The sequence below is a fragment of the Erithacus rubecula genome (genome assembly GCF_903797595.1).
Source record: "Erithacus rubecula genome assembly, chromosome: 20".
Taxonomy (NCBI): Eukaryota; Metazoa; Chordata; class Aves; order Passeriformes; family Muscicapidae; genus Erithacus; species Erithacus rubecula.
The window spans coordinates 5,972,790-5,986,643 of NC_136672.1; the positions used below are offsets into that span (position 1 = coordinate 5,972,790).

General features: G+C 55.2%; 1 protein-coding gene across 1 annotated transcript in view; it reads left to right on the top strand.

Moving 5' to 3' along the window:
• The first annotated feature begins 698 nt into the window (after positions 1-698).
• CACNA1G (calcium voltage-gated channel subunit alpha1 G) overlaps positions 699-13,854 on the top strand; it is a 146,386-nt gene continuing 133,230 nt past the window's right edge. Inside the window, 2 exon segments of the mRNA XM_079323127.1 lie at positions 699-1,202; positions 1,204-1,335. Of these exon segments, the coding sequence (XP_079179253.1) occupies positions 1,093-1,202; positions 1,204-1,335 (242 nt within the window). The 5' untranslated portion in view covers positions 699-1,092.

The window sequence follows — 13,854 nt, forward strand, 5'->3', positions numbered from 1 at the left end:
GGGGACCGGCTGCTGTCACGGATCCTGGGGGGTGATGGCTCCCTTCCCCTGCTCGGGGCCGAGCCCCTCTGCGAGCTGCTGGCCGGGCTGGTGTAGCCAGCCAGCCCGGGGGCGAGCGGCTCGGGACGGGCTGGCCGCTCCGCAGCAGCGGGGGCTGGCGAGACGGGAACACCGGGCGGTGACCCCAAAGCACCGAGCGCAGTGTCCGCTCTCAGCCGGGGTGACGGGGCAGGAGCAACCCCTGGGGACCCGCAGCAGGGCGAGCATCTCCAGCAAGGCTCAGGCAGCACTGGGGAGCCCACACCGGCTCCTGCAGCCCTCTCAGCACTTTGGCCATACCGGCCTTGCTCTGCTGGCGCTCTTCCCTCCCGCAGGAGACACGGCGCAGGGCGATCCATCCCCGCCGCATCTCTGCCTCTGGCCTCCCCCGGTGCTGCAGTGTCCCACCGGGGCTCTCCTCTCTTGCCGGCCTCCAGCGCTGGGCGCTGCGTGTCCCCGCAGAGCAGGGGGTGCCCGGCCGCGGGTGCGCCCCGTCCAGCCCCGCCGGGGACCGCGCTGCCCGTCCAGCTGTGGCCCCGGACGGACACGGGCAGTAGCCAATGGCGAGGCGCTGGGGGGCCGCGGGCGAGCCCCCATTGGCGGCGGGGGGAGGAGGAGCCGGGACTTGAAGTTGGAGTGAGGGATCCAGCTGTGCGGAGCGCTCGGCTCGGCGCGGCCGCCGCGGGAGCATCCTCCGCCGCCGCCCGTCCCCGGGACGCCGGGCAGCATCCCCCCCCTCCCCGCCCCGTCCCGGGCAGATGTTGGGGAGCAGAGGGCACAGGCAGAGCCGCTAAGGGCGGGGGCCAGCACCGGCAGCGCCTCCCTGCCCGCGGCTGGGGCGGCTCGGGCCCCCGAAGGCACGGCGAGGAGGAGCTACGGAGCCCGCAGACGGCAGGGCAGGACGAGGGGGGCTCGCCCGGCCATGGCACCCCGGCGCTGAAGCCGCCCCGCCGCAGCCCGCAGCCCCCCGGCCCCGCCATGGCCGCGCCGCTCTAGGCGTCCCCCCGGCTCGCCCCGCGTCCCCCCGGCTCCCCCGGGGCCGCTGGCCAGAGGATGGACGAAGATGGACCGCGAGCGGCCGAGGAGGATCCGGAGCCGGGCAGAGCCAAGAATTTCATCCGCCTTAATGACCTGTCCGGGGCCGGGGGGCCACTCGGGGCCGGGGGACAGGGAGGCGGGCAGCGGCGACTCGGAGGCGGAGGCGCTGCCCTACCCGGCGCTGGCCCCCGTCGTCTTTTTCTACCTGAGCCAGGAGAGCCGGCCGCGGAGCTGGTGCCTCCGGCTGGTCTGTAACCCGTATCCTTTGCAGGTGTTCGGCGGCGAGGTAAGCCCCTCGGGGCCGGCATGGGGGGGACGCCTCCCGTCCGGAGCCCGCGGGGTGATGGAGAAGGAGCCGGGCTTTGGGAGGGCCCGGGGTAGCGGGGGGCACCCGGCGATGCTCCGCACCCGCTCGCGGTGCTGGCCCGGGAAGTTTTCCGGGCTGTTGCGGGGCTCGGCGGGCAGTGTCGCGGTGGCTCCTGCGGGGCTCCCCTCCCCGGCCGCCCCGCCGCGGCTCCCGCGGGCTCCAGCGCTCCGTTCCACCGGGGCTCGGAGCGGGAGCTGCTGGGGAGCACCCCGGGCATCCACCGCCTGCGGTCCCGCTCCCCTGACACACCGCGGGACCCCAACCCCGCTCTCTTGCCTTGCGCATCGGTTCTTCCTTCCCGATCCCGTTTCTTGCCCATTTTAGGCTCCCTGGTCCCTTCCCCGAGGGTGTGCGAGACGGGTGTGAAGGGAGGTAGATGTTTTGGGGGGTTGGGTTGCTGCTCAGCTCCAGGGTCCCTAAATAATTCAGGGTGCTTGAGGCCCGTTCCCTGCAGCCCCCCGGGGGATGCTCCTTGCTTGGAGGGCTTGGGGCAAGGTGGGGGTCGTGTCCCGCCTATGCTTTGGCCAAGGGCAGCTGTCTGTCAGTTCCTGGGGTGACCTACGACCCCCCAAAGGCTTCTGATCTCCTTCCAAGCTCCCTATCTGCTCTCACAGGCCGAGCCGCTTTAGTCAAGTTTAGGCTTTCAAAAGAAGGGGAAAAAAAAAAGAAAAATAGAGAAGACAATAGAAAAAATTCTTCTTTCCACAGTCTTGGTGTCTTTAAAGCTGCTTCCCTTTGGAGTTGAGTTGCAACCAGCACATGGCTTGTAGCATTCCGAGTATTTTACCATCCTCAAACTCCAGCTTCATTTATTATTTGCAGAAACAAAACCCCGAGATGAAATAAAGTGCAGCGATGTGGCTTCCAGCAGGGGCTGGTGCAGGAGAGGCAGCGGCTCCCCGGGAATTCCCGCCCCGTGCAGAGCCGCCGGTGCGAGGGGCGGGCGAGTGGGGCTGGGCAGCGACCCCACATCTGGAGGGGGAGAGGCTGAACATGGTACATGGTACAGAGCCATGAATCCCCTCTGTCTGTCCTGCTCCGCTCCTGGCGTGCGGGAGCTGTTAGGGATTCCATCTCAGCCGAGGCTGGAAGGGTGGTGAGGGTCTGCTGGAGTTGTGAATATTGTTTTACTTGAGCTCCAGCAGTGATTTCTCTGATAAACAGGCTGCCTTCTCTCCTAAAATGTCCCCCAGGAGGGAAAAATCTAAGATTTCTTTTCTCAGTCATGAACACTCTCAGCAGCTTCTCCCCAGATCTCTCTCAGACCAGCTAAGCAGTTCAAAGCTGCCTTTATTTAAACATCTTAGGAAATCTCTCAACTTTGTGAAGCCTTCTGTTTTGGAAAGAAATATTAATGACAGGCTGGAAGTCAGTGTGTTCTTGTTGCCTACTATGACTAATAATATTTATGGTTGCTGGTTTAAATATGTTTCCAAATCTCTCTTTGGGGTTTTTAAAAATTATTTTTAATTTTTAATCTTTGAAATGATGTTTTGAATCTGATGTTAGCACCTCTATGTTTTAGTGTTTTCAGTAAAACCCCCCACCCGAACAGCAGCTTGAAATGTGTTTTCTCCTCTGTGGCTGCAAAAACAAGCTGATTAATTTTTGTCCTTGGAAAATTAGTGGTACTGTGGGCACCTGCAAACACCACTGCAAGCCAGGGAGGGGCATTAGGTGCAGTCCCACTAGCTGGGATTTTGTTGCCAATTTTTCACTTGTTACTGACAGAGAAAGGATCTTGCTTGGAGTCCTGGGGCCACGAGGGTGATGCTCTGGATCCTTGAGTCATGTGGCTGCATGCAGCTGTTTGTTTTCAGGGTCACTGACCCAGAATTGGGGGAGTTTATTGAAAAACAACACTAAAAAAAAAAAAGAAAAAAAGCAGCAGTTCAGCCTTCAGATGAGAGGAAAGAAGTAGCTACATTGGTATCTGCACTGTGTCCCATCACTTCTGGGCTGTTCAGCAGAGCATTGTCCTGCTCATCCCTTTGCCTCTCTGCCACTCCAGTGCTGGAGCTGAGCCTGTTCTAGTTTATATTTATTACTTTTATTCTTTTTCTTTAGTGTGATGGCCCTTCTCAGGCTGTAACCTTCTATGAATTGTGCCTTAGTGTCAAAACCATGTACTCATGTTGCTGGAAAGTCTTTCTTGCCACCAGCTGCCCTGCAGAGGAGTGACAGTGCTTTGGCTGATGTGGCTGGTGAATCCTGCCCCAGCTCCAGGAGTTCGGAGCTTTCACTCCCTTCTGCCACTGTCTCAGGTGGCTTTTACCTTTCTGCATTGGCTCCTGCAGAAACTGGATGGGAGGACTCTGGTTTGAGCTGTGCTTGTGGAGATGCAGAGCTTGGGGCTTTTCCAGGCATATTTATGGTGCTGTAAGCTGACTGATAAAATTTACTGTTGATGGGGCATCAGGAGGAGGTGCAGGACCCACTCTTGCCCAGGAAGGACAGTTTGTACCCCCAAAGTGCAGCTGGAACTCCCAAGATTCACTCTATATCCCTGTGCAGGCAGTTTGTGTGGCTGTGGCACCTGAGGCCAGGTTAGGGAAGGGTGGTGGTTGAGGTGATGAATATCCAGCAGGGATGCAAAGTCCTATTGAGGTGCTTTTTTTGGGTTTTTCTGCCATGTTTTTGTCTAGAGCATCCTCTGCCTGGACCAGGGAGCTCTTTCTCTTGCTGTCTGGAGCAGAGATGTGGGGAACTGTGTTGCTCTCCTGCTCCTCCTCTCCCTTAGGGCTAGAAAGAGGTCATGAAGTTTGTCCTGATCCAGAAATTTTCCAGAGCCTGCAACCTTGGGATTTTTAAACATGTACCAGATGGCCAACCTGTCTTCCCCCTCTATTCCTTTGTGGTTTTTGAGTGAAAACCTCTCTGGGAGTCATGAGCACCTGAGGGGATGAGCCTGGTTGACAGCCTGCATGTTCCTGGTGGCTCTGGAGTGGAAGGTTCTTCCCTGGGTGAGAACTGCCTGGGTCAAGAGGGAAGAAGGAGCAGGGACAGAAATGAGAAAGGCTGTGGCACATGCAGGGGCTCCTGGTGTGTGTGCTGGCAAAGCTGTGAGAGGAGAAGCAGGAGTCTCTGATGGGGAGAAAAGAGGAGGCAAGCTGGTTACAGGACTTTCACTTGTAAAATGAAAGCACCATGAAGGATGGGGAGATGAAAGGCTGTATCAGGGTTTGTGCCAGGCTGCTCCTGTGATCAGAGACAAGAAACGAGGCTATTTCTTGAGAGTTGTGGAGTGATTGAAGAGCAGGGATGGAGAAAGTGGGGAGGATGCTACCACTTGGCATTAAGAGCTCTGAACAGAGAACAGCAGTGTAACTGAAAGGACCTGTGATATCTATTGTAGTACTGAAAACTGTCTCATCCCCCACACCTGCCTGCCTGCAGAGCTCTGCTGCCTAGAGAGCAGCACACAGCAACGGGGTGCTGAAAAAACTGCAGGAAGGCATTCCTGGGGAGATATACCCAAACTGGCTGAAATCCTGTTTTATCCTCCTGGTTTGGAGGGTGAAGGGCAGCTCTGCAAATTCCCTTCTGGGAAGGGGAGGTGTGGGTGGTGCTGGGAGGAGTGCTCCCCTCCTGCCTGGCTGCTCTGCAGCACAGTCCCTGGGACTTGGGGTTTGGGAATGGCTTTGGCCAAGAAACGTCTTGATCCAGGCACAGAAACCAGCCCTGCTTTCTGTCTGCAGTAAAGCAGAGAAGGCTCTTCCAACAACTGCCTCCATGGCTCTGCTCACTCCCCAGCAGGGAGAGGTGGGTGACCAAAGCTGGGTCCTGGGGAGGTGCTGGTTGCCAACTCCTGCTGGAAGTTGCAGATGCCCAGACTCCTCCAGGAGTGGGTCTGGAAGCCCCATGTCTTCATGCTGAGGTGTAGCTGAGATCTGCACCAGGCTGGCTCTCAGGATGGCAGGAGCTGCTGTGCTAGAGCTTAGTTCTCCATGGAAGGCAGCAGTGGCCCAATTGAGGGCACAGCCAGCCCCTGCTGAGCTCACCTGTGCCCTGCTCAGTGCTGGAACCATTCTGTGCTGGATACAGCTCTCATAGGCAGGGGGGGCATGTCCATGTGTCCATCTGCCCCAGAGCCAGGACCCCCTGTCTGCTGGGGGTGAGGGCTAATCCTGCTAATCCTGCTGACCTGTGCTGTGGTTTGGGCTCCCCAGCCCCAGCAGGGCCCCCAGCACTGCTGCTCATGGGCGTGCCTGGGGTGAAGGCAGTGGGCAAGTGTCTCCTTGTGGGACATTGGGGTGTCCTCACCCCCTCCTCAGCCATGTCAGCTCATGGGGAGAGCCACACTGCTTGTGCTGCTCTTTGAAGAGTGATGCAGGGTTAAAAATATTTTATTTTTTTTTTATTATCAAAAGGGTTTTTTTGGGCAGCCGCACGTGGTGTCCTTACACTTCTATACATTTGTTCCAGCCTCACTTCTGAGTTTAACAAAGCAAAACGCTTTGATTTGACAGGTCAGACCTGAAATGGATCTTGTTTTAATTTAAAAACCCCACAAAGGAGCCAGAATCCATTTGCTTCACCTGTGTCTGATCCATCCCAGGGCACCTGAGCTTGTTTCTCTCCCATGACCCAGTTTGCCTGCTGGTGCCTCCCGCCCCTCCCTAGACAGATGGAATTTCTCCCGCTGTGGCTGAGCCTCCACTGTCTCTGTTCCCCTTCCCTGGCTCCTGGGGAGAAAAGGAACCTGATTTTTCTGGCTGAGGGTCTCCCACAGCCCCTTGGTCCTCCTGGCTGGGATGGAGCATCCTGCTGCTCCCAGGGCAGGTGCTGGTGCCTCTCTCCAGCTCCTGTGTGATCATCTCCACCCATCCCCTGTCAGCAGAGGGGTGCTGTGCTTATTTCCCTCCTCCCAGGAGACGAATCACTGCAAATCCTCTTCCCTGCTGCTCACAAACCTTTCAGGAGCTCAGCAGGCAGTGTTCACTCCCCAGAACTGGGCGCAGTGGCCAGCATTCCTCTCATCCCTGCCTCCCTGCAAGAGCCAGGAGCAGCTCGATCCCAGTCTAGGTGACACCTCATTTCACCAGAGGTCTCTGGAGCCATCGTGGCCCAGCCTGCCTGCAGCCAGGTGCTTCCTTTGCTCCCTGCGTGTGGATGTGTTCTTTAAGGAGATTCTTCTGCGAATTCTCCCTTCCAGGCTGTTGTGTCACATCTGGAAGTTTGTGTAGGAGTTTATCCAAGTGCTGGAGTACAGCGCAGCTTTTTCTCATTTAAAAATCATAGGCTGGCATTTTGAAGCAGGCTGGGGTGGGGTGGAGGGGGGGAGGGAAGGGGAGAGGGAAGCTGTCTGCCAAAAAGACTGGAGCAGAGGAATCGTAATGACTTCCAGAAGTTTTCTTTCTTTCTTCCTTTCTTGCTTTCCATCCCTCTCTCCCAGCCCACAGACAAAAGGCTCGGCCTCATGCAGCTCGTGGTTATGTCATCCTGGCTGGGAGGGGTGGCCCTGTCCTGCCTGGGGACCCCACGCTGCTTGGGGACAGCTCTGCTCCAGCTCCTTGGAGGAAATCCGGAGCACTTTCTCCCCTGTGGGCTGGGGGAGCGTCCCTGGAGACTGCCTTGGTATCAGTTCACAGAATATTCTGAGCTGGAAGGGACACTCTTGGAGTCTCCAGCTCTCCAGTGGATGAGCCCCTACAAGGCTGCTTTTCATCTGGGGCCAGGAGCCAGGGCAGGGTGGCTGGAGGAGATCCCAGCTGGCCCCAGCCCCTCATGCCCAGGACAGACAGGCGGGTGTGATGGTTTGGGACGGGGCTGGACCACCCTAGGCACTCCTGCATGGGCTGACGTGTCTCCACCAGACTCCCTGCTCAGTTTGATCGGCTGTTTGTGCTCTGCCCTGCTCAGTGCTGCGGGCTGCCGGAGCCAGGCTGGAAATGCCCAGCATTTTATGATGCAGACAAAATGTTCTCCTTTCTTCTCTCCCTGCACCCCCTGCAGAAGTGCTGAAAAATGCTGCTTTCTCATTTTTATTTTAATCTCTCTTTCATTTTGGTTTTTTTTTTTTCCCCATTCTGAAAAGACCAAGTTTCAGATTACCCCAATTTCCTTGCCCAGGTTTCTCTTAACTCTCCTTTTTTTTTTTTCCTACTGTTTTGCTGGAAGGGAGCAAAACCTTTGGCCAAAATGAACCTCTCTGATGGCTTTTTCACTTGGATCATGAAATCATTTTCCCTTGGCAGAGGACCCATGGGGAGCCTTTGCCCCCGGCAGCTTTGCTGGCTGGGAGTGGAGTCTGAGGGAACGGGGCCATCCTTGGGGAACTGTAGAAGGAGCATCCAGAGTCAGGTTAGGAGGGCTTTGAAGCTTCACTGTGGTTTGGAGAGGGTTGGATTTCCTAGTTAACTAGGAGGGCTGAGTGTTTTTGGGTTTGTTAGGAGGCCAGATTGTGGCTTTCCTTCCCCAGTGCCTTGGCTCTCTGCTGAGCAGCCTAGATGTGAAATGTTCTCTTTGGATGGTGATGCACGCAGAGGTTTCCCCCAACCTGGGTTCATTTGGCTTCAGCTTTCTCCAGCCTTGGCCTCTCACCCAGGAATCTGGCCTGGTGAAAAGAAATAAAAATAAAAATATTAAAAAAAAAAAAGGAGGAAATTCTCCTGGTTTTATATAACGGAGTGAGTAACAACCGGTCGTGCTTTGGGATGCTCTCACATCTGCTTCCTACCAAAGCCTCAGCAAAGAAGCTTTGAGCAGATGGAAAAACCACATTTTTCAGCCTGAGTGTTTGCTGGGAGAAGCTTTGAGGCTTTCTCTCCGTGCTGGCTGCTGTGGTGCTGGCTAGTGCCTTACGGGAAAGGGGCTCTTGGGGTGCCAGAGCAGCATCCGTGCCCGAGGGCTGGCAGGTCCTGGCAGGTCCTGGCAGGTCCTGGCAGGAGCTGTGGCCATGCACACGAGCGTGGGTCTGGGATGTGCCCGTGACTCAGCCCGCAGAAGTTCATCAGTTTAGTCACAAGGAGATGGAAATTGTCTATTGGTTTGGCTCCTGTGCCTGAAATGTTGTTTTGGTTGGGATTTTTAGCGTGTTTCATAGGCGCAAGGGACTGGTGGCTGTTTGGTGATGGGTTTTTTTTGTCACCCGTGTCATCCCAGTTTTCTCTCTCTCTCTCTCTCTGCTGGGATGCAAAATCTAAGGGTGAGGGCAGGAGAGGGCTGAAAATGGGAACAAGATGCTAAAACAGGTGATGACTGAGAGCTGGGAGCTTGGCACAGACAAGCTTATAAAGGAAAGGGGATTTATTTACTGTAATCCATGTGCTAGCCCCACACTTACAGGGTTCCTGGTGCAGAGCATCCTTACATTTATCTCTAATTTGGTTCTGTTCCAAGAGGTTTCCCCCAGTGCATGCACCAAACCAGCTTGGAGATGCTCCCTCAGCCTGGGGGCTGGAGGCAAACCCACAGCCAGCAGCAGAGGAGCTGGGCAGGGGCACTCACAGGGATTCACCCACCTAGGCAGCCCAGCCACCCCCGGGGGTTGTGCCTGCAGGGTTTCCTGTGATTCTTACCTTAATCAGGTCAGGTTTGCAGTCCCTCCTCCTGGCTCCCTCCGGAGATGCTGGTGGCCAGAGCAGCCCGAGGCACAGCCCTCCCTGCCCAGATGGCAAGAGGCCTTGTTAATGATTTGTTAATTCAATTAGAAAGCGCTCATTAACCCATGGCGAGGCTGAAGCTGCCTTCTGGAGGGCAGGGCTCACCCTCGTGCCTGCGACTCCTGCTGCCAAAACATTTATTTGGTGTTAGGCTGCCAGCCACGCAAGTAAAGATGTTAATCATGAATAAAGTTCATTTTTAACTCCGGGTTGAGACTAGACTTGGGAAGAACCCTGCTCTGGGGAGGGAGAAGGTGGTGGGAGCTGTGCTGTGAGTGGGTGTGTGACTCCCAGGGCCAGGTTGGCTGGCTCCTGTGGAAGGGAACAAATCTCTCTGCTCCTGTTTGGCCCTGGGTCTGTAGGAATAAAATGTTCCTCCTGCTGTGGGTGAGAGAGGCTGCTAAGTACGTTAATGGGCTGCTCTTTAAGCCTCCTCCGCATCGGTGCTAGCTGCTGCTAACACACACACCAGGTCTGGCTGGTGGTCCCTGTGCCTGTGTTGGATGCAAAATGTTCTTAATTTGGGAACCATCATGTCTAGATAGCCTGGCTGTAGCAATTCTACCTTAATGGGAGAAAACAAACTCCAGTAAGAATGATAAATAATGAAGCCCTCTGATGTTCCATTGAATTAATGTTTATCCGGGCAGATAGAGAGGAAAGGAATTAAATTAATATCTGACTTGTAACTGCTACTGTATGTGATTATTGACTTATCTTGCTTTGGAGGGCCATAAATATGTCTCAGGATATACCCCTGAGACTATAATCTGCTCAGGATCACTGTGCAGGTCTGTCTCTGATGTTCCTTCAGAGATTCATCCTGACTTCTAGGGTCAAAAATCCAAATTCCTCTGACAAAGGACCCAGCCACATGTGGAGGGGAATGTGTTTGCACTATATGGCAAGCATGCAGCATAAATCTTGAAGGTCTCTGCCTCGTATAAATTGCTTTATTGTTTGTGATCCATGGCTAGCTCAGCACTGGAGGGTGTGGAGCCTGATTCAAGTCTAGGGGACACAGGCAGGTGAAGCTTCTTGGCTCTGGAATTGGGATGGATCACAGCTGGAGCCTCATAATCTCATCCTGTGCCTTGGATTCTGTGCCCCTTAGGCAGTGGTTTGGGGGTTAAGGATGGCTTGGGGAGATGAGCTGGTTCTCTCAGCCTGCCCTTCAGTAACTGGCCCAGGACTTTGTGTATCCGTGAGCCTGGGGAGAGGGGTGAGCTCTTCCTTTTCATCCCTTGGTGCTGTGTGGATGCTCCTGTTGCTGACCCAGTGGATGTGAGCTGACCCCAGGCACCCCAAACCCTGCTGGCCACGGGGGTGGCAGGTGGCACAGGGCATTTCCCAGCTCAGTGTGCTCTGTGTCCTGGGGCTTTGTACCCACTCTCGTGGTGCACACAGGGTCAGCAGCTTTGCAAGCTGATGGGTGCTGGCAGCAAGGGCCAGGCTGACCTGTCATGGTCCTCTCATGAAGCTGGGCTGGAGCATCCCTGTGTGGCTGAGCTGTGGCAGGATGTCCTTCCTCTAGCTGAGGTGATGTTTGCACCTCTTGGGCACTGTTTTCTGTGGGGGATAACTCCCCTTTCAGCAGTGTGTGTTCACCCCACTCTGTCACAGCCAATGTTAGTGCAGGAGTCTCCAGGCTCTGAATGGTGCTCTGAACCCTCAGCTCTCCTCTTCCTCCCACCCATTGCTTCAGGCCCTGCTGCCTGGATGGGGCATTGCTGTGGTGAGGGTATTTTTTAGGATGCTCCTGTTTTATCCTTCCAGTCTGTCCCTTAGCATGGTGCACATCCTGCCCCACAGCAGCCCCCTCCAGACACCAACATGCTGTTCCCATGGGAGCAATTTCCCCTGCTGTGGGCAAATCACAGCCCCTTCCTCAGAAACTGCTCATGGCAGCAGTGGAGGGGAATCTTGTCTTATTCCAGGAAGAGAAGAGCAGAGGAGCCCAAGGCCAGCACGGGATACCCACAGTGAGGGTGGAGACACTTCTGCCTTCATCTCAGTGAATGGGCTCTGGCTTCTCCAGCAGTGGTGTTCACATCTCAGCTGGGTGCTGGGCTTGGCTTTGTGCTGGGCTTTGTTTTCTCTTTTCTTGTAGCCCCATGAAACTGGGCTGTCTCAGCTCTGGGAACTCCGAGGGTTGAGCAAGTGGGGGTCAAGCTGCAGATCTTGTGGTGGACTGGGGGACAAAAGGAAAGTACTCTGCAGTGCCTGCTCTCCCCCCCTCCCCAGTCTCCCCCTTTCATCTGCGGAAAACCTTAATTTTTTAAACTTCTGGGGTATTCACTTCTTTGGGGTATTTTTTACTATTGCCTGGATTTTGCATGGGGGACAGGCTGGAGGTTTGGGGGGGATGTGTGTGTGCACTGAATCTATTCAAGGAGTTGTGATCTCTGCATTTCATTTTGCAGTTCAGCTGGAAAGATCTCGTTTCCAAATACACCCACACACAGGCACAGCAAGAGAGGAGAGCTCAGGGAGGGAGGGAACTGCTCAGGGGGGATGGGGCAGCCTGGCAGGGCTGGGGGCCATGACATGGGCACTGGGAGCCTTGGCAAATCTGCTGGGAATGGTCCACAGCCTTTATCTGAGGGCAGGAGATGCCTCTGCTCTGTATCTCAAGGCTGTGCAGGTGTTGGAGTGCCTGGCTGCTTTAGTCCAGAGCAAAGAGGGGCTGAGAGGAGCAAAGGTGCCTGAGCAGAGTCCTTGCCCTGAGCCTTGCAGTGGCCCTAAGAGCATCTGGGCAGTTTCAGAATTTCTCATGTGTGTGTGTACATACACATGTCCCCACCACGGGCTGAGCAGAGCCCAGGACATGGCTGCACCCTGGTGAGACCTGCTTTTGCAATGGAAGAAAAACAAAGGCATAGAAAGAAGGGACAAAACTCCTCTCCCAGTGACCTTCAAGCCAAAATTATCTTGTTTCCAAAGATGAGCCAGTGCTGGGGTGATTCCTTTAGTCTGTAATTCCCCATCCACACTCCCTCCAGGGCCTTCCTTGCCAGCTGGGTCCAGACTCCAGCTCTTGGGTTCTGGAGGAGCTGGTGGCAGGGTGGGTGCATCCTGCTTCTCCCAGTGCTGCCAGGGATGGGGTTAGTGGAAAGCAAATGAACCTTCATCCTGGTGGGCATCTAAATGTGCAGCAGAGGGTAAAAGTGAAGGGCTGAGCACATGGGGACTTGGTGGTGGTAGGAGATTTTGGAGAGACACCTCTGTCTAAGGTGGGAGCTGGCAGTAGTAACCTTGCCTCTACATCAGCGTGCTGGGGTGATATGGGGGCAGTTACCTGAGCCCCCAAATCTGGGTCCTTCCTTGTTTTAGGGCTTTGGAGCAGCTTGGGGTGCTGCCACAGGTACCTGCACTCCCGCCCAGCTTCCCCGGGGCCCCTTGGGTGGATGCTGGTGGCACATCCCAAGCTCAGCCCCCGCACTCCGAGTCCTCCCATCACCCCTTCAGGTCACTGTGTGATTTTTTCCATCGCTCTGAAGCGGCTGAGCTCATACAACAATATTCCCTGGGCCAACACCGCTCCTTTTTGAAGTTCCTTGTTTTGGTATTCCTCAAGCTCCCTATCCTCAGGCATGAAACACAACACCCTTGGCGCTGGAGGCTTTTCCTGACGCTGTGGCTTTGGTTATCCCCCGCATCCTGCTGCCAGGTGAAACCACTGCCCCGTCCCTGAGCTGCTGCCGCTGGATGCCATCACCTCCCCAACTCATCACAAAGCTTAAAAGGTGGCAAAATAAGATCCTTTGGCCACCTTGGCGTGCTGCAGCATTCCAGTGGAAAGGCAGCCACCGGAGCGTGCTCGGGGCCGTGTTTGTCTTAGCCAGTGGCCACAACTGGAGCTGGGGCTCTGCCAAGCAGTGAAAATGCCAGAGCAGTGAGTTTATCCCACGCTGTTTGATTTGTGGTCACGGTGGAAGCTGGCTGGGGAGCGCCAGCGGAGGGTGCAGCAGAAAAGAGCAATTTGGAGACAGTCGGGAAAACATCTCGTGGTGCTAAAAGTCGGGATTTTCTCCTTTGTTTCTCCTCCCCCACCGCCGGCTGCGCTGGCGGCGAGGTGAAGTTTATGGGAGAAATAGCGCGGTTCTGGGAAATATTTTGCCTCGCTTGTATTGTTGAGTTTTATTTTCTTTTTCTGGCAGCGGATGAAGGAAATGGGAACACAAACAGCTTGGCCGGTGGGGTATTGGTCCAGAATCAGCCTGGGCAGCGAGAGGCTGCTATGCTGGGGACAGAAAATACTCGAAAGCGGACGGGTTTTTCATTGTTTTCATTCCTCTCCCTTTCTGTCCCTGCGCTCAGCTGGCTCTGAGGATGCTGCTAAACGAGGGGTGAACACTTCCTGCTGCTAAGGCAGAGATGTGCCTTGATGCTCCTAGCCTCCCGTGTGTTTTCACTGATTAAAATCTTAAATTCTTCCATTTTTTACAAGATTTTGGGTTTCTGTGCCGAGCTGGAAAGTCTCTATGGCAACTGCTACAGGCAACTTTTATTCTGTAAACCTTTTTGGGTTTTTTTGGAAGATGGAGAAGAGTGTTGGAGCATCAATATCTACTTGAATACCCCAAAAATTTGAGATGGTGAGTGCTGGGAGAGAAATGGGATTGAAATACAGAATTGCTTCAAGCCCAAGAAGCCAAGCAGCTGGGCCCTCACTGGACCCCTCTACCCTCTCCTAATTATAGCATTTTTTGACAGTGGAGAGTGCAGAGTCCCATCCACCCCCACTTCCATCCCACCCCAAGGCCAGGGGCTTCCCACTTGGCTCTGTCAATTCTGGAGGAGTTT